This window comes from Meriones unguiculatus, chromosome 10, assembly GCF_030254825.1.
Source record: "Meriones unguiculatus strain TT.TT164.6M chromosome 10, Bangor_MerUng_6.1, whole genome shotgun sequence".
In the NCBI taxonomy this organism is placed as follows: Eukaryota; Metazoa; Chordata; class Mammalia; order Rodentia; family Muridae; genus Meriones; species Meriones unguiculatus.
The window spans coordinates 87,993,841-88,014,994 of NC_083358.1; the positions used below are offsets into that span (position 1 = coordinate 87,993,841).

The 21,154-nt window shown below is 41.2% G+C and overlaps 1 protein-coding gene across 3 annotated transcripts in view; it reads left to right on the plus strand.

Annotated features, from left to right (window-relative positions):
* The first annotated feature begins 2,374 nt into the window (after nucleotides 1–2,374).
* The window catches only part of Snx7 (sorting nexin 7), a 94,365-nt gene continuing 75,585 nt past the window's right edge, over nucleotides 2,375–21,154 (plus strand). For 2 of the 3 annotated variants that reach the window (XM_060392823.1, XM_060392824.1), the window contains exon 1: nucleotides 2,375–2,585. In XM_060392823.1, the coding sequence (XP_060248806.1) occupies nucleotides 2,424–2,585 (162 nt within the window). In that variant the 5' untranslated portion in view covers nucleotides 2,375–2,423. The remainder of the gene's footprint in view (nucleotides 2,586–21,154) is intronic. The other variant, XM_060392822.1, reaches the window with a different exon arrangement.

Below are 21,154 nucleotides of genomic sequence, written 5' to 3' on the forward strand. Positions count from 1 at the left end.
AGGGGCAAGACAGAGCCTGCACTATCATTACTGTACCATTACTCAAAGTTTTGGACCTTGCATTAGTAGCAAGTAAGAATTGCTCCATTATAGAATCCTCTGAGAATCCCTTTAAATGGGAAGCAGAGAAGTCATGAGTCAAATGGAGCAGATACGGAGCGAAGCACATAAAGGACAGCTGTCCAGAGGCTTCCCTCCTTTTCAGGGCTGGCAACTCTAGTACTAGGTACCTCTGGTAACTATGTCCTCCCTCACTTGTGTTTTTCATTAAGCTGGGACTGAGTATCAGAACAAAGGTGAGTTGGCTGTTGGATGGCGGAAGGTGTGAATTATAGTAGATTTTTCCTCTTTTCTCTTATTGTCTTTCCTTTTTCTTCCCCTTCATCTCTGATAACCAGGATCAACATGGGATTTCTGGGTTTAGAAAAATCCCTGCCTTGGAAAACTTCCTTATACCTAATGACTTGGGTCAAGCACTGGACTCCAAGAGACAGAACAGTAGGACCAGTTTCATTACAGTTGTAGGGATGATCTAAAAATAGAAAACAAACAAACAAACCCCCAAATCAACAAGCAACTCCCACAAGCAAACAAACAAACAAACAAAAACAAAACTAAAAAGCAAACTACTGGTGTCAGAGGCATCATGTCCAGAGCAACCTATGAAGGTGATTGGACTTCTCAAACCCAAGCAACAGTACCAAAAATAGTTGCACCAATGCACATGGTACAATTTAGGCTGTGATCTGAGCTGTGTATCTGCATTTGTTCTATTGATCTTCTGAGCCTGTTTTCTATGCTCTCTGAGTAATCCTGTGAGTCACAGTGTCATTAAGAGTTCAAAGTTCCCAAACTGGAAACCTCAGACTTCTCTCCATAGCTACAGTGAGATTAGAAGGGAAAACATAAATTGTTTTAATAACTTACATTCTTTGCAGAGCTCAGCAACAAGTCGTTTTGAATGAGTATGTTTGGCAACGCTAATATAGTACGTGGTTCTCAACCTAAAACTTGTCACTGTTTGTTGACTAAAGAATAAAAGACACATGTGAAACACGCAATCTACAGGATAAACCCAGAGGAGAAATTGGGGCCAGACTGTCATTTCACAAGCCTTACTGAAACCGATGGGACTATAGATAACTCCTGGAAGACAAGCAGAACGCAGTATTTTGGGGAAAGAAACCGTAAGGCAATGAAACCAATTTGTATTTTTAACTGGCCAGTTACCAGGCTGGACACTACATGGGTCATATCCTGAAGCAAACAGGAGGTTCTTGGATAGTTAAAAAGGGAATATATTGAGGAACTGTCTCATAATCAGAAGTGCAAATACTTAAATTGGAAAATCTTTTATCTGTGTTTCCCCTCCCATTTTTTTTTTTTCCAAACTGGGTCTCCCTGTGTTAATATCAGCTGGCCTCGAACTGGAAGGCCTCTTGCCTCAGCCTACTCTGTATTGAAAACCACAGGTATGCACCCCTGTACTTGACTCTTACACGAATCTTCCTTTACTTACAAATTTTAAACAGAAAAAAAAAAAAAAGATGAGGCTGAAAGGAATAAGTAATGAAATTTGAATCTAGTTCTAACATATATCAATTTGCATTCAATTTTCATTAATTTTGGATCTATAAAAAATAAGCAATGAGCAAACAACTAAATAGTTTCAACGTTGTACTGGCAGTAAGAAAAAAAAAAAAAAAAACATGCAAGATTGTTTCTTTTTCCGTGCAGTACCCAGGCCTGCTGGCAGTCCTTGGAGCTTGGAAACATTCTTGAGCATTAACTTCAGGAAGACTTCCAGGAGAAAGTTACATTAGAAAGTAGCTGAAAATAATTTTTCAGCCTCAGCTTCCTTGACTTGACAGTAAAACGACCACAAGTCCAATCACTGGGTCAAAAAAAAAAAAAAAAAAAAAAAAAAATCAATCGGAAACCAAGAAGTTCTGGTGTCTTTAATTTTTGCATTAGTCTCTGTAAAGATTGACTCCGGAGGGAAAAATAAAGTCACAACCCAGGAGAAAAGGCACATTTTGGTTCAGGAAACGAGGCTGGGTCAGCTGGTTGTGCATTTAGACCCTGCCACCTCACCCACAGACCTGGTGGCCCATAGCTGTGCCTGTGCCGGCGCAAGAACGCCACCTCCCGTCCTCAGGGTCTCCATTGCCCACCCTTGGCGAGGTTCCTAGAGTAGGGATCTCAAGCCTGGCAGCAGCGGAGCCAGGCTGGGGGTGGAATTTGCAGGCCCCGGGGCTCTCCCGCCCAGGCTCGGCGCCTTGCTCTCCTGCAGTTCCGCGTCTGCGCAGGGCCGAGGGGCAGGAGCTGGGCTGGCCAGGGAGGCGCGGGACGCCCTGGGAGCCAATGGGCGCGCGCGGGGGAGCGGGCTGGCAGCGGCGGCCGGCTGGGCGCGCACTGCCGGGATGGACGGCGAGCGCCTAGCGTCGGGCTCCTCGGAGCTGGCGGTCGGGGAGAGCCCGCGGGGCGGCGCCCCGATCCCGAGCGGCAGCGGTTCCTGCAGCCTGCTGCAGGCCGATGTGCTGGATCTGGACGAGGACGGGGACGACCTGGAGGTGTTCAGTAAGGTGAGGGCAGGGGACTGCTGTAGCCGTGGCCGTGGCGGGGGCTGCCAGTGCAGGGAAAGTTCCAGGGTGACTCAACTCCCAGACAGATCCCGAGCTGGGAACTGGGGACAGTGCACCCAGACCTAAGTAACCGCTCCCTCCTCGGCGGCACTTTGACCTTATCAGTAGCAGGGCCATGGTTTAGGGAGTCTGAAAAGTTCTGATTCTCTACCTACGCCCTTTTCATTTTTCCTTGCTTGACAGGGACATTCCTTACCGTGGGCGGGTGGCCTGAAGCTGCTCCTTCGCCTCAGGCTTCTTGACAATTCTGAAGTCTAGGAGAGCAATTGCTTTAGTGCAGGGAAGTGATTTGTGATTTACTGTTATGAGTGAATGGGAGAGTTGAGTCACATCCTATGGGAGTCTGGAAACCTGTGACCATCAGGTGTAGAAATCCTTTCAGCTGGAGAAAGCCCAGCCTCCACCAGAAGCGGAGTTAAGACTTTAAGTTGGGCAGTGAGTGACTCTGCTCCAACCCCCACCTGCAGTCTGCATAGTTCCTTCCCATTTGCCTTGGAAATCTAGCCTCAAAGGCACTCCCTAGTTCGTCTTAAAATTGGACAGAAATGGACTGATGGGCACTGACTTGGTGCCTAGGGCCTGAAACTTGCACTTTCTGGAAAGTTGGAAACAAAATAATACCTTTTGTGGCACAGTCCAGGGTCACAGAATTTTCTCAAAGGTGCAGATAATGGAAGCCCTGAGCTCAATGGCAAGACTGTATCAATAACTGAGGCCTCTGTACAAAAGTTAAATGTTACCTTGAGATGTTAAAACGACGCACCTACATACCACTGTCAAACAGAAGTTAGCAAGTAACCCACACACTTGGACTCCTGAGCTTAACTCACAAACTTCCATTGGGCATCTTTTAGACGTGGAATGGGGCACCCAGTTGCATCCTAAACAGACAGGTAGGCCGTGTATCACAGTTCTGTGTGCTTAGCTTTTCTACTTATTTAAATTACAAAACTGAATCGTTTCATGTTTAGTTTCAACACTAAAATTCAATATTTATTTATTTGTTTGTGTGTGTATATGTGCGTGCGTGTGCCTATGTGCACAGGTGGAGATCAGAGCATCACCTGCATTCTGCCCTCTTCTTCTACCATGTGGGTTCTAGGGGATTAAACCCAGATCATTAGACCCTGTAGCAATCACCTCTCTCCACTGAGCCATCCAGTGTCCCAATACTACGTTGTTTTTTGTTTTGTTTTGTTTTTTCTGTTCAGATCAGTGTGGGACTTCTAGAACTAAGGGTGGGCTGTTGAGATTGGAGGTTGCATATCGAAATCCTCTGCTATTGCTGTAACCCTCCAGATAGCCCCTTTTCCCTAGACCTGTCTCCATGGAGAATCCCTGTCTCAGTGAGGCCCTGAGATGGTTGAGATGGAAGAGCTGTTTGTTTCCTTGGGTCTATGGAATGTTGGGGATTTCTGGACTTACAGATATTCTAGGTGAGAAGGAAGTGACGGGTTGCAGCCGTAAGCCATTTGAATGAACAATCCTATGAAATGGTCTGAAGTAGTGTCAGAATAAGTGGACTCTCCCCAGAATTCCAGCCATTTGCTGAGGTATCCTTTTGAAGGTTATGCCTGGAAGCCATCCTCTCCTCATGTTGCTGTGCCAGTGGATTTGTATTCTTTTACAAAGATGGGTTTTCAGGCTTTGTACATTTCAGGCTTGTACACCTGCACCTGCCCTCCTTGCTGCTGCATATATCATGTGCTTGCTGCCTAGAGAGAGTTAAGAACTATGCCCTTAGAAGCTGAAATGTCAGGGTGTAGCACTGGTTAAAGTCTAGAGAGAATACCATTCTAGAAGAGCATTCATCTACTCAAGCTTATGCCAAGCAGTTAAAGCTTTCAACCATTAACCACAATTAGTCAAGCAAAATTAGGAAGGACTCCATTGGACCCATTCTTTCCCATATTCTTCTGCAGCCTGCCTCTCTCAGGAGTTCTACCACCATCCAGCCTAGTCCAGAATGGAGTCTGCTCAGTATCTAGGAAGCCAACTCTCACTGCCCCTTAGTACTTTAAAACTGATGACATTCACATTTATAGCCACTTTTTCTCCATGGACTGTTTGTGAGTGTATAACGGATATCCTTTCCAGAATCTACCACAAGAATAAGAACTTCAACTGACTGAAACATTTTTCTACCCAAAGATATCCCATACGCACAGCAAATACATAGTTTTCTATAAGATGCTCTATGCATTCTTAGGAAAAAACCTGCAATATCTGTTTCTTCTTCATAGTCTTGAAGTCAAGATGCCAAGATAAGACAAACACTAAGCTTTCACATACACCAGGAGGAATGGAAAGAAAAACTAGGCGGTGGTTCGAGTTTTCAAATATTCACTGAGGAAATGCAGCAGGTATTGACTTAAACGAATAACTAAAGGAGACAACTAATGACACAACTAATGACGTAACTAATGACATAGGCAAAAAAGTAAAAAGAAAAATATGCAAATGACTGAAAGCATGTGAAAATTGTCTTAGAACACGGCCACAATGAGATCAAAGAAAAATATTAACTAATTCCCTCCTCTTTTTTGCACACATAAATGAATGTTGTGTGTGTGTGTGTGTGTGTGTGTGTGTGTTACATGTACATTTGCAGTTGGAAACCCAAGGTTGACGTCAGGTGTCTTCCATGTTCACTCTTCAGCATGTATATTGAAGTAAGCTCACTCTGTGAGCCCAGAGATGGCATTTTAGCTCATCTGGATGGTCAGCTTGGTTCAGGGGAGTGCCTTTGTCTGTCTCCCATGTTGGAATTAATAGGTAGACCATAGCCAGCCCCACCCAGCCTTTTACTTTGGTTGTGGGGATCAAAACTGCATCACTTACATTGTGAAGCAAGTGCTTTACCTGCTGAGCTACAGTCAGATGCTCTGCTTGTCCGGGGAAAAAATTACCATCTTTTGAAAATAATATATACATATAAAACTGCCCTTATTTTTGTTATATGCCATCACCTCTACTTGTTTTTGAGGATTATACTTCCAAAAAGAATCAGTAAGTATGAGTTTAAAAAATAATAGACCAGAGCTGCAGAGATATCTCAGTGGTTAAGAGCACTTGGTGCTCCTACAGAGGACCCGAGGTCAGTTCCCAGCACCCATGTGGGGCAACTCAAAACCACCTGTAACTCCAGGGGATCCTGGCCTCCATGGCCACCTCCACATCCACACATGCACAGACACACGTATGTTCAGATGAATTAAAAGTAAAATAAGTCCATTAAAATGGACGATACAGAAGTTCTGAAAGATAAGGACCAGGAGTATTCCTAGTTCAATCTTTAGCAAAGTCACAGAATGGGTAATTTTGTGTTTTGTTTATAATCTTTGGCAAGAAAGAGCTGATCCATAGAAGCCAATATGTCTTGTATGAATATGGAAAATTTAAGATTTTGTTATACTTAAATAGAAATTTAGTAGCAGGCTTGTTTATTTTGGGAGGGTTTAAAAGAATACCACATTCTTATAGAAATTGTTATTTTTGAGAGATAATAGGTTATAATTATTGAGATAGTCAGGCTTTTCATTATTAATATGGAATACCTAATGGTCAGCTACTTTATGAATAAAAGATGCTTACTTATCACAGGTGATAGAGGCTCAGGGACATGATATGATTATCAGCTCAAGTGTGGAGAAGGCCTCTGTGAATGGTATCATATGGAAGAAGGATGGGGAAAAGGGAACTATCACATTTCCAAACAGGAACATTTTATATTAAAGACCATCTTGAATGAACCAAGTCCCATAAGCATTCCTTTAAGCCTAAGGCTCCCTCAGCAGATCCAGCCTTGTTTGGCTTTCCACCCCAGTGACCACACACTGACAAAAAGTTCCTAAGACATAAAGCCTGAAGACAAAACTAAGACCATATAAAAACCACAGAGTGACCAATGGGCATACTATACCAGCCAATGAGTATATCAAATATTCAAGTATTAGAAGACAGTTGAGATATATGTCTCTATCATCTATCTATCTATCTATCTATCTATCTATCTATCTATCTATCTATCTGTCTATCTTCTATATCTATATCTGGAAACCTGTACATTTCATGTTTTTTTTCCCAATCTCTATTTTGTGTTAGATGATCTATCAATCAATACCCAGGTGAGATATCAATGCAGGGATTATTTATAGAATTTATGGTCTGCATTAAGGAGCAAGCAAGGTCCAGTGAAGCATGGACAGTCTGATAGTAACAAAAAGCCATTAGCATTGCTCTGCTCTGCTCTTGAAGGCTGGAGCTGTGCAGAAAGGGCTGACTGTAACTGTACTTACCGATCAACACACCTCCAGCCAGCACAGTTGCAGTCATGTAGGGAGACAACATAGAGCATGTTTTCTGAGCTCCCTTTTACCTTCCTTTGATAGCATGTTATATTTCCTCCCAGGGAAGCTGCCAAGGTGATATTATCATACGGACACACCTTGTGGCCTACAGCACATAGACAGATGGAACCTGTGGTTGAAAATGAAGGATAACTTGGTTAGACTATACATAGTATCAAAAGGTAGAGCGTAGCTTCAAGTAAATATTACCCCTTTGTATCTCTCATTTCATGTGTTCATCTATGATGTGACCTACCAGCTTCGATTAAGCAAAGTGATCTATGTCTCTTTCCTGGAATCTCTGGATGTGACCACCTTGACTGATATGGCACAATGGAAATGGTGTTGCTCTGGTGAAAGGAGCCACCAGGTCCTCTTTGTTCAGCGGGGCACTGTCTGAAAATCTAACCATATACTTCCTTCAGATCTGGTATGCTCTCAGAAGCACAGCCAAAGACCTCCAACTTGTAAGATGGCCCTGGAATCTGTGTTGCTGCCCAGCCAGAGTCCAGGGGCCATGCAGCATCAAATGGCGAGGGAAATGTCTGTATAACTGATTGCAAAACCTGACATTCCTGTTGGCTTCAGGCATCAATTCCTATTTAAGGCCAGTGGAAAAGACTCAAGTCATCACTGAAATAGTAAAATATAGAATATATATATCCTATATTTTATATATAGAATGAGTTTGTTTCAGACATATTGGCTATTACGTACTTATTTTGAGGTACTGGATATTGAATTAAGGGTCCTATGCATGCAAGGCAAGTATTCTACCACTAAGCTATATTTGTAGTCCCGAACTGATACATTTTGGGATGGCTTGTTGCACGGCAGTAGCAAGTATAACAATTACCAAGTCTGTGTAATGTCCTCAACATTCCCATCTTGACAAGTTTTAATAGTGGTTTTGGGGGCAGGCTGTGACATTTAATTGGGCTGAGAATTAATGAGGAAGATTCTAGTAGTCATTATAAATGGAAATGCAACCAAGGAATAGTATTAGTGGTCAGGACCAGAGACAACCGCCATTGCCCGTATTTGAAATCCTAACTCCACTGATTAGAAAATTAGAAAGTTGTTTCTCTGGGGAAGGTCATTGAAGAGCTATGACTCAGATGAAGACAAACAGTAAATATGAGGATTAAATGAATGTCTCTGCCCCTTTTTCCCTAAGGCCTGCTTCTGTATTGTGGCTCAGAGAGATGAAAGTAGAGCAGAGGAGGTTGGGGGGAGGGAAGGAGTGGGAGAAGAGCAGGGGGAATAAATGACTATAGAACTCATCTAGAACTGTTTCCGCCCACTAGAAATGCCACTCTGTGCAATCACAGCTCTCTTATATGTGAAGTGCTCTTGTATATTATTTTCTAAGTGAAGGAAGAAAGGAGGGAAGGAAAAGTATGAAATCCCCACATTCTCTGTTTGAGTTAGCATGTGTGATCAGTTATAATATTAAAGGATGAAACTTTACACTTAAGTTAGACAAGAACTGTTTATAGGACTGTTTGATGAGGAAGCATTTCATACGGATTTTGGTACCTGGAAGATCAATACAATCAAATAGCACACTACTGCATCTAAACAAATGTCACTTTTTCAAGGTCATAAGGCATATTGAGTCTGCTATAACCTGAACTGTCTGTGTCTCCTCTGAGGTTGTTCCACCCTCCTGCTTTGACAGGGGTTTGAGGAAGAGTTGTTAGACTTGTGCCAGAAATGGCAAACAACAACCGTCTTGTCTCCAAATGAGGATGCCGTATCCATTCTCTGGGAAGCTGTATTAAGGGAGAGCCTGAGAAGCTGTTAAGGCTTAGCACCAGACTAATACTATCATCTTCTGTTGGCACTAGAGCTGAGAAAACTTACTACAGCATTGCTGTCCCCAAATTCTGCCCCTGCCCTCTGTACACCCTGAAGGAGAATAAGCAGTGATACTCACTAAGGTTGAGTTTTGGTGACCATGGCTGTGAAGAAAGTCTTCAGAAGGGGCAATGTACTTTAGCTCAGGAAATACTTAGGTTTGTTCTTCACTCTTTATGAAGACCTATCCTGGGCTGGGTGAGTTAAGTGTTTACAGTTGGAGGGTCATGAGCAGGCCTGAAGAGCCAAAAATCAGCAAAGTTGAGTTTAATTCAAGGTTGAGTCATTTTTAAGTGTTTCTTCCCAGGGGAGAGGCTTCCCCAGTGGAAGTGTTACAATTCTGCTTGAGCGGAGGGGAGGCAGGGCCAGAAACAGCTGAGAGCCAAGAAAAACCACAAAATCTCTCTCTCTCTCTCTCTCTCTCTCTCTCTCTCTCTCTCTCTCACACACACACACACACACACACACACACACACACACACACATACTCCCAGGAAGAATTATGTGGCCTGATTTGGGGCAAGGTCAGGGATTGGTGAGATTTTTTTTTTCTTGTGGCACATGGCCATTCTCCCTCTAGGAACATTAAGGAAGTCTGGGGGTTAGGGTGCTGAGGCCTGACCATTGGAGGTCCTCCAGGGCAGGAGTTGGCCCTTGAAACCCCTCAAGGGTAGGGCCTGGCCTTTGGAACTGCTCCTGGGCAGGCCCTGGCTGCTTACTCATGTAGTCTATGGGTGGAGCATGATAGCCTGAGTCTCCAGAGGCTGGGTTTTTTCTCTGCAGGAAAAGCTGGCCTCTCCTGATCCAGCTGGTGCAAATAGCCAGTTTAGTTTTCTTGTTGCAGTTTCCAAATTGACAGTGATTTTACAGGGCCAGTCTGAGTCCTGCCACTAAAAATGTTAGCACAAGCTGGGTGACTAATGGTCCCAGAGGAAAGCAGGGTGTGGCTGCTGAACTGTCCTTTTCCACCAGTAAGAGGAGGTGACAATAGATTATACTTAACATATTAAATTAACAGGAGGGGCATTGGAAAAAAATTGTAAGTTGCATGAGGTCCCATTTATTGATTGTTGATCTTAGAGCCCGTGTTGTTGGTGTTCTGTTCAGGAAGTTGTCTCCTGTGCTAATTAATTCAAGGCTCTTGCCCAGTTTTCTTCTAACAGGTTTAGTGTGTCTGGTTTTATGTTGAGGTCTTGGATCCACGTGGACTTTGGTTTTGTGTAGGGTGATAAATATGGGTCTATTTGCATTTTTCTACATGTAGACATCCAGTTAGACTAGCACCATTTGTTGAAGATACTATCTTTTTTTTCATTGTATGGTTTTGGCTTCTTTGTCAAAAATCAAGTAACCTCAGTTGTGGGGGTTTATTTCTGGGTTGTTTATTTGATTCCATTGATCAAAGGACACTGTCATCAGAACAAAAACAACAGCATACAGACTGGGAAAAGATCTTCACCAACCCTATATCTGAGAGAGAGCTAATGTCCAGAATATATAAAGAAGTCAGGAAGTTAAATAACAATGAATCAAGTAATCCAATTAAAAAATGGGGTACAGAGCTAAACAGATAATTCTCAATAGAGGAATATCGAATAGCAGAGAAACACTTAAAGAAATACCCAACATACTTTGTTGTCAGGGAAAGGCAAATCAAAACAACCCTGAGATTTCACCTTACACACATCAGAATGGTGAAGATCAAAAACTCAAGTGATAACACATTCTGGAGAGGATGTATAGAAAGGGGAACCCTCCTCCATTGCTGGGGGGAATATAAACTTATACAGCCACTTTGGAAATCAATCTGGCACTTTTTCAGAAAATTAGGAATAGTGCTACCTCAAGATCCAGCTATACCACTTCTAGGCATATATCCAAAATATGCTCAAGGACATTTGCTCAATCATGTTCATAGCAACTTTATTTGTAGTAGACAGATTCTGGAAACAACCCAGATGTCCCTCAATGGAGGAATGGATACAAAAATTGTGGTACATTTACACAATAGAATACTACTCAGCTATTAAAAACAAAGAAATCATGAAATTTGCAGGCAAATTGTGGGAACTAGAAAAGATCATCTTGAGTGAGATAACCCAAAAGCAGAAAGAAACATATGGCATATACTCATGTATAAGTGGATATTAGACATATAATATAGGATAAACATACTAAAATCTGTACATCCTAAAGAAACTAATCAAGAAGGAGGACTCTGGGTAAGATGCTCAAACCTCATTCAGAAAGGCAAAGGGGATAGACATCAGAAGAGGGAGAAAACAGGGAACAGGACAGGAGCCTACCACAAAGGGCCTCTGAAAGACTCTATGCACCAGGGTATGGAAGCAGATGCTAAGACTCACAGTCAATCTTTGGGCAGAGTGCAGGGAATCTTCTGAAAAAAGGGGGAGATGAAAGACCTAGAGGGGACAGGCGCTCCATAAGGAGAGCAACAGAACCAAAAAATTTGGGCCCAGGATCTTTTCTAAGACTGATAATCAAGGACCACAGATGTAGCCCATAGTAGCTCAGTCTCCAAGTAGGTTTTCTAGCAATGGGAACAGGGACTGTCTCTAACATGAACTCAGTGGCCAGGCTATTTGATCACCTCCCCCTGAGTGGGGAGCAGCCTTACCAGGCCACAGAGTAAGACAATGCAGTCAGTTCTAATGAGACCTGATAGGCTGTGTCAGAGGGAAGGGGAGGAGGTCCTCCCCTATCAGTGGACTTGGGGAGGGGCAGGGAGCAGATGAGGGAGGGGCTGTGGGATTAGGAGGGGATGAAGGAGGGGGCTACAGCTGGGATACAAAGTGAATAAATTGTAATAAAAATAAATAAAATGGAAAAAATCCTAAGTTGATGGATGTCTTGCCTATTCCTTCAACTTAATGCCCATGGTGAATAATATCCCTCTAATCACTAATTCTTAATATTTCTCTTTCCAATCCTGTTATTTAATATTGTTGTTGGTGGTGGTAGTGTTATTACTACTACTACTACTACTAATTATTATTGTTATTATTATTATTATTATTATTATTATTATTATTTAGTTTTTCAGGACTTGGTTTATCTGTGTAGCCTTTACTGTTCTGGACTCACTTAGTAGACCAGGCTCGCCTTGTACTCACATAAATCTGCCTGACTCTGGGCTGAGATTACAGGTTGTTATTAAATTTTTTTAATGGAGGAAAGATTTATTTTGGTTCACGGTTTAGGAGGGGATACAGTCCTTTTTGATAGGAAGACATAGTGGCAGGTTCATGAGGTGACTACTGTCATTGTATCTTCCATCATGAGGTGCAGGCCAAACTGTCCTGCTTTCCATTTAATTTTCTGTTTGTGTCATAGTTTCTTAGGAATCCAGGACAGAATACTCTGTCTTTATCTTGCATTTGTTCACCACTCACTCATCATATCTGCCCATATGTTAGAAATAGTGAGTTCTGTCTTTCCCTTCCCATTTTTCATGTATGTGTACATACGTGTGTGTGTGCGTGTGTCTGTCTGTGTGTGAGTGTGTGTGTGTGTGTGTGTGTGTGTGTGTGTGTGCGCGTAAGCAGCAGGTGTGTGTATTTGGAAGACCTATGTTGATGCTGGAAGTACCCTTTATTGTACTTCAATCTTATTCCTTGAGATAGGCTCTCTCAATCAAATGCAGAGCTCACCACTTTGGCTACCCTTACTAGCCAGTTTGCTTTGGGAATTTTTCATTTCTGTTGGGATTACAGTTGGGCTTCCCTGCCCATGCTGCGTTTGTCTGGGTTTTGAGCATTGGAACTCCAGTCCACTCACTTACTCCCTGAACCCTGTCCCAAGCCAGGCTTTAACTTCCCACCGTTAGAATGGGTGCTGCTTCGGGCTCTCATGCTCCACTCTGAGTAGTTATTTACAGGGTAACCTCTGAGAGTGACTGACAGAGCCTCTGGGTGTTTACTCCCCACACGTTGCCTCTCTTTCGAGTGTGCTCACACACTTGGATGGGGAGTAAGCTTTCTGGTCAAGGTTCTTGATAAGCAGGGACATGCATTAGCTTTGCTCTCTTCTCTGCTCCTTTTAACTCAGTGTCCTGAGAATCAATTGCACATCTTAGGAGCTGTTTAAAAATGCAACAACTTAGAAGCCATTCCAAAAAGGATGACTCAGTATATTCTGGAACAGGAATCTCTGATAGTGATCTACATCTGCTCCTTTGCCACTCTTGAGCTGACTGTATTTTTTTTTTTTTTTTTTTTTTTACTTTCTGTGCAATTTATTTCTGTGTAATTATTGTTGGGAGTAAGAAAGCAAAATTTTTCCTGCTACTTATGGTGCAGCTCAGAACTACTTCCTCTCAGAATTACTCTTCTTTCTATACATACAGTTAATTTCTTTCTCTTCTGTGCTCCCCGTGACATTGTTGGGAATTATCTAATACCAATAAATGCTGCCTCATAAACAGATAACTTTTCTTCTCTGTAAAACTTTTATTGTTCATCTGTTTCCAATAAGCTAAGGTCCTGGAAGGTAGGAGAGTAGGACAATTAGATATGGAATGTTTGGTATTTTTGTATTTGTTTGTATTAGCAAATGGTATGGACCTTGACATTTTTAGATTCATAGACTCAATTATGAACAATAATTTTCTAATGATTCCAGGAAAGTCAGTTTGCATTACATTGTTTTTCCAATCCCAATGCAAAACTAAGAAGGAAAACAAATTAGTCTTAATCAGTGGTGAGTGATGTTGTTTCCAGATGACAGAGCAGGGTTGAGCCTGGATCCTGGATAAAGTTGCCTCTTTGTGTTGTCCGAAAAGGGACAAATGCAAGGTGAGAAATGACAGTAAACTCATCAATTCTTGGAAAAGTAAGTCACTAGCACCTCACCCAGAGTGCTTGGTTATAAGGCTGAAAGATAAGTCTGGAAGGAAAGGAGTAACATGGTAAGAAGAGGGTGGTTTGTAGAGCAAATCTGAAGGTGGTGAATGATATTTGAAGGCAAAGCATGTGCAGAAAACAGCAGAGACCTTTCCAGCCATGGTTCTCAACCTTCCTAATGCTGCAACCTTTTAAAACAGTATCACAGGTTGTGGTAACCCACTACCCAGAAAATTGTTTTCATTACTACTTTATAACTGTAATTTTGCTAGTGTAATAGTAATGTAGTATAAATATCTGATGCAGGGTGGTCTTAGGTGACCACTGTGCAAAGGCCCTTTGACCTTAAAAGAGGCCAGGTACCATTGCTCTAACAAGGAAGGAGACAGCAGCTCCTTTAAGCAGATACAAATGTCTGTTTCTAGCTTTTCATTCTGGGGCAAAGTAGAAGATTGTTACAAATACTTTGGGAAGCTTTATCAACATTGTTTAGACCTTGGTGTCTAAAAAGAATATCTTATTTCCTGCAGTTTTATGTTTTTATCCTTGAGGGAAGGAGTAGTTTCCCCAGGCACATCTTTGAAGTGACAGCTTGTTTCAGTTTTCCAAGTAGCTACAATGTTTATGAGGACACTCAGATGCAGGAGTATTCAGAAACTACCGGCTCCAAGTGTTTATTTGTACTCTTGTCCTTTCTGAAGAAAATGCACAAATAATGTTACATATTGACATAATCTCTTGAGATGTATACCTTAAGGTTTCCCTGTAAGTTGGTGAAAAATTATGTCATGAAAATAAGTTGCCTGTTTTGAATAGAATATTTGATTAACACTGGTAGTGTTTGTATCAATCATGATGAACTTCACAGCATTGCCTGCAGTGCAGATAAAACGGGGAAATAAAACTATTAGCAGATACATAAAAATCACTAGAACACAGTAAGATCCAAATATTTAACAAGGACTATTTAAAATTAAGAAGAATATTTAGTCGATTTATAATTTTAAGTAATATTGTTATTATAACTGAGCGTGTGTGTGTGTGTGTGTGTGTGTGTGCGTGCATAGGTGCCCTTGGTGACAAGAAGAGAGGGCATCAGATCCTATGGAGATGGAGTTAGGGACTACTGTGCGGCATGAGATTCAGTGCTGTGAACCCATTTGAGGTACTCGGGTTGAGCAGTATGTGCTTTGAACTGCTGAGCCATGATTCTCGCTCCTTTATTTTTAAGCTTATTTTGAGTAGTGCTAATATATATGCTCTCTCTTTCCTCTTGTAGACCAACTTTATTGAGGTACGTTTCACAAACATTAAAATTCACCTATTGTTGTAAGGAGAATAACTTCAGAAGTCAGTTAACTGAGTGAGACACTGAATGTAAACCAGTCTCTGATAATAGCTATGATAATATCCAGCCAAATCCATCCAGTAATCTACTATCTTCTGTCTTCAGAGATTTACTTATTACGAGTAGAACCATAACTTGTGTGGAATTTTATCTGGCACATTTTGTTTTATTTTGCTTAAGCCAGGATTCTTTATATGTCTCAGGTTGGCCTCAGACTCTCAGTTCTTTTATGTCTACCTCCTGAATGCTGAGATTACAGGTTTTTGGTACAATGACCAATGTACTATAAAGTTTTTGCAGTGCATTTTTTGTTGTATTTCTAACCATAATTTGACATTTTTTTAATTTTAGTATCAACTTAAATTTCTGTCAGATTTTGCTTTGCTGAAGGCAAGTCTCATATAACCCAACCTGAACGTTGAATGTAGAATTCTTTTCCCTCTTTCTCTTCAGTGCTGGAATCATAAGGCTGGGCCATCATTCCTGGTCACATAGATGTTTTTATTGCTATGGTGTGAATGGTAGATATTTTTTTGTGTGTTTTAAGAAGGAAAACAGGGCTAGGTGCAGTGATGCAGACATGTAATCCCAGCACTTGGGGAGGCAGAGGAAGGCGAATTTCTGTGAGTTCCAGACCAGCCTTGTTTGCAAAGTGCATCCAAGACAGCCATAGCTATACCGAGAAACCCTGTCTCAAAAAGAAAGAAAGAAAGAAAGAAAGAAAGAAAGAAAGAAAGAAAGAAAGAAAGAAAGAAAGAAAGAAAGAGGAAAAAGAAAAAAGAAAGAAAAGAAAAAGCAATAAAAAGAAAAACATTATTTACAATGAAATATGAACAACATAAAATCTGTTTCAAATTAAAATGAAAATCTTACTATATGTGACCAAATGTGTCAGATTCTTGGCAGATGAGTCTTCAAAAGAAGAAAAAGAAAAAAAAGAAAGAAACAAAGAACCCTAATTGTTTTTCTTGTGCAAAGGCTGAAATAGTTGAATGTGTAAGTCTGTTTTAACTTCTTGAGCACACTGTCTTTTCAAAGGATGTGTACATCAATCTCAAGGTCTCAGTGGTTTGTTTACAATTAACATTTATTTCTTGCCTGTTACCCTGTCGGCTGGAACTGAGCTGTGAGTCACTGATAGGCTGAGTCTAAGCCACAAGCCCTCTCCATTTTGAGTCTGTGCTAAGGAAGTGGCTGATAACTGGAAGATGCTGTTCTTGTGTCAGAAGGAAAAGAACATGTACGCTGATGGAAATGGGCAATGGTTCTGGAATCTTCTGTTCAGACGCATCCTGCTTCCAAAGCAAATCTCTGTCAGACCTCTGGAATGCTTTTCCTTCAACAAAAGGCATTACCAATTCCCTGGCAATTAACAGGGGATATAGTCCTCACACAGGATGAATCCTGCTACCTCTGACTTTGGTCCTGAAGAAAAATTTTAGGCAATACAGTGGGTCCTTCTGAAGAAAGAAAACCAAATTTGTAATAAAGTGTTAAATATCTTTAAAGCAAAAATTCCTGTTAGTTTGTAATACATAATAGAAGTGCAATTGAGGTTAACTGTAGCTGCATTGGTTTTATGATAAACTGCTTCTAACTGGCTGAAAACGCCCATACGTAGTCCCAGTTAGACCATGCAGGAAACACAGATGCCCAGCAGGGTCCTGGTATGTGACTAGCACCACGCTGGTGGATTTCAAGGGCACCTTTCATTCTTTAATTCTTCCCTCACTTGCAAAGGCCTACAACACAAAGATGAGGATACATGGAGATCCCCACCTACCCACCCACCCACACAGATTAATCTGTTTGAATGCTTGGCACCTAAGGAATGACACTATTAGGAGAATGGCATTTTGTTGGAGTAGGTGTGGCCTTGTTGGAGGAAGTTTGTCACTGGCGGGGGCGGGTTGGAGGTCTATTCTGCTTAAGCTCTGTCCAGTGTGGAATTCCAGTCTCCTCCTGGCTGCCTTCAGATCAAGTTGTCGAACTCTAGGCTCTTCCACACCATGTCCACCTGCAGGCCGCCATTCTTCCTGCCATGACGATAATGGACTAAACCTCTGAAACTGTAAGGCAGCACTAATTAAATGTTTTCCTTTGTAAGAGTTATCTTGGCCATGGTATCTTTTCACAGCAATAAAACCCTGACTAAGACAATGAGAATACCTGAAAGTCTAACCCAGCACATTTTCAAATGTTTTGATGATTGTTCCTTCATCAAAACTCATTATCCATCCATCTCCTGTCTTTTTCCTTCAGAGTTTACCTCTTTTTGCCTTGGGCTTGTTGATCTTGTAATGTAACCCTTCACAGTGTCTCATTAGAGTGCCCCTCCCCGCTGCTTTCCCCCACCCATCACTTGTCCTGATGAGCCTTACAGCAACCTTCCTTCCCTCTCCTTCACCTCTTTCCCCAGCAAGGCTCAAGTTTTACTACTTTCTTCACTGAAACTTAATCGTTTGTTTTGTTGTGTTTATAGACCGGGTGTCAATTAGTAGTACCTTAAACTCCCATTTTATCTTTCTGCCTCAGCCTTTCAAGTGCTGGGAGTAAAGTTGCACGCAACCATATCTCCTTTGAACAAAATCAACAAAGACTATCGTTGCATCACAGGGTTAGGTTTTGGTTTTACTAGAGTTTATTTATTTACTGTTTATAAAGAAATGTATTACTTCCTTCCCAACCAGCTAATACACAAGCTCTATGACAGCAGACATGTTCCCCATCCTGGCCACTGATATTTCTTCAGCCCAGTGACCAGTGACAGACAAATGATGGGTACCCCTTAAACATTTGTTAAACAAAATAAAACCATGAGAGTGTTTTTTTGGGTGTGTGTGTGGCAATGATCATATGTTAGCTCTGTAAATTTTAGTATTCCAATACTAAAATCTGGATGGCAGTTAAATCACACTTACCTACATCGGTTTGTTGAGCAGATTAACTAAAATTTTGATCCCACTTAGGAGGCTCAGGGTTCGCTATTGTGCTTCGGGTGGGTGCTTTTTACTTTGTAATGAGATCTTCCAAGGATCATACAAGCATATTTTTATCTTTTTGGAGCTTATGTTTTTGGAGGTTTTGTTTTGTTTTGTTTTTGGTTGGTTGGTTTTTGGTTTTTTTAGTGTCCTGGACTTGATTTGCAGAGCAGGCTGGCTTCAAACTCACAGTGCTCCCTCTGTCTCTGCCTCCCTGAGTTCTGGGGTTAAAGGTATGCACCACCACGCCCAGCTTTTTATTTTTTAAGTAGATATTATGGTACTATATTGATAGTCTAGGTGGAGATATAAATGTGACTACTTAGTTCAGTGTGGGATATAAAAAAACTATCCTGTTGTCAGAGGAGGCTCTGTGATGATGCAATTTAGGATGTAGGGTTCTTTTCATTTGGAATAAGTAGAACATATATTTCTCAATTATTATTGACAAAGATATCAGCTATCTGTGAATGTTTCCTAAATGTTCTACCTTGTGCATGAATCCCTTTTTGTGGATATTGTTATATGAAGTATGTACCAGTTTATTTATAATTACTAAGAAATGAGAATATTCAATGTGTCTACTTTGTCTTTCTCTAGTATGTGTGTAAGTATATATTATGTCTTCCCAGAAATGATTTATAAATCAAATGATTTATGTGTGTTATCTACGCCCTTTCCCTGGAAACATCTACCAAGACCACATCTTTGTTTAGGAGACTGTTTTTAGCTTGTTATGTTATAAGAGCCATTTTACCCATGACTTAAGAGCACAGCCCACGGGCTGTGTTAGAAACAGTTCTGTCTATAAGCTCTAGCTGAGTGTGCAGCACAGTATGTCTGTAGGATCCATACTGCCAACCTCTTTAGAAGTTCTGATTAGAGTACTTTTCTTGGCTTACTCTGTTTCCAGTTAGTCATCGCTGAATCCACAATTGGAAAGTTGGCTGATGTCTCCTGTATGCATCCAATAACCCAGACTGGCTTTAAAAAGGCTGTTTCAGTAGGCCTGTTATCATGTGCAGACTTAGCATTCCTGGTGTAAATAGCTTTGAAACCGTAGAGCAGTATTTGTTACTGAGGCACACGTGTGGGTGCCAATCATTAAAAAAAAAAAAAAATCCTATTTTGTATTTGTGAATTCCATGAAAATACCACAAAGAAAGCTAGTAGATATTTTTTTCCTTAATCATGACTATATCTCTATCATACTTAAATGTACCATCTTTTTTAAGCTTTTAAGATGAGTTTTGTGCTGAGGATATAGCTCAGTGACTGAGAACTTGCAGAACATAAATAATGCTGTGAGTTCAATCTCATCATCACGAAAAGTAAAAAATAAATATGAATCTAATAGAATATTCCGTTGTATTTAAAATATAAACAGTTTACATATCATGTAGCTGTCTGTCCAGTACCTATAACATAAACAGGGATAGATGTGGCTGGAATTATTTTGTAATTAAAGTTTTGTCGGAGCACAGGTTCACGCATTCATTTGTACACTGTCTGCAGCCAATTTCCTATTAGAACGCCCAAGCTGAGATAACCTAAGAATCTCCAGGTATTTACTGTTTGGTTTATTATTGACAAAGATAATGCACACCGACCTTGTCCAACCCACATTGCATACATCACATTTATTATTTATTTAGTATCTTCTCCTCACTGCCCCTCCATGATTCAGGGTAAAATACGGATTTTTCTGAGAGTTTGCAACTGATAAATTGGAGGTCAGAGAAGCCAAGTAACTTGACCAAGTTTACAACTTTGGTCTAAACTTGAATTGAATTGAGGTGAGGCCTTCCCAAATTCATGGATTTTTTTCTTTTAATATACAATATCAGAATCCTTTCTGTGTTGCTATGATACCTGAGTTTGACCAATTTATGAAGAAAAAAATAGCATGGATTTGGAAGCTGGTATTTCAAGATGAGGAGGCCCCATTCAGGAAGGGCGTCTTGCTGCTTCAGTTTCTGAAGGGGACGGGAAACTGAGGAGGCATGAGACAGCAGAATACAGGAGGAGGCAAGGTGCTGAGTCCCTTCTGTCATGCTGCTCTCCAGGGAACTAATGTAAGCGCTGTGAGAACTACAGGAGTCTCCTGATAGAGCAATGTGCCGGCTGGTGAGATGGCTCAACTGATAAAAGACGTTGCTGTTGAAGTCTGATGATTGAGTTCCATCCCCAGCGCCCACAGTGGGCAGAGAGAACCACGCCCTAAGAGTCATTCCTTGCCCTCTACCCGTGGGCTGCAGTGTGGGGCCCCACCCCACAATAAGTACAACATTTTAAAAAGAGTAGGTGTGCTCGTGGCCTTTCTACTGTGTGATCCCAGGTTATAGATGACCTTTCTAAAAGACTGCAAATGAGAAATTAAACTTCTGAAAAGTCAGGATCTCTCTGGCTTTCAATATCATTGCACCGGTAATTAAATCTCCGCATGAGCTCTGGTAGAGACAAAGAATAGTGTAATTATATAGCATAGATTTTTTTTCCCTCCTGGAGGGAAAATTGTGTCAAGTAAAATTATGCAAGAAAATGTCTTTGTTCAGAATGTTACTGTAGTGCACAAAGCCCAAGGAGACTTCATTGTGTCCAAGGCAGCACTTTTAAGAAATTAAAAGATAAAAGAAACTGAGGAGTGGCTGATCGAATTGTGGTATATGCATACAAGGATGTATACACTACAGAGAAATGGAAATTATGTCAAACAAGATTAGAATGTTGTGTGCTCCGTTACAGAGTACGGCAGTGGTAGCATTTCCTCCAATCATGTCTTCAGCACTCTTCCTGGGCCTGTCTCATTTATTTTTATTATTATTATTATAAGCAGGCAGATTGGAAGGATTTGTAAATCAAAACACAGCTGGCAAGCCTAAATTTAGGTCTATCAAGATGAGTGTCCCTTTTTACAACAGCTTCTCAACCTCCCTCCACTTCACGTTGCTTTTTTATTTTTTTTTTTAATTTTTTTTTTTTTTAACCAGATGTCTCTTGGTGTTCTTGTTTCCTGTGCCTCAGCAATTTTATTCGCATGGCCTTTTCATGCCAGTATTCTGATTTATCACACTTCTCACACTGATTTCTCTACCCCCTCTACTTGTAA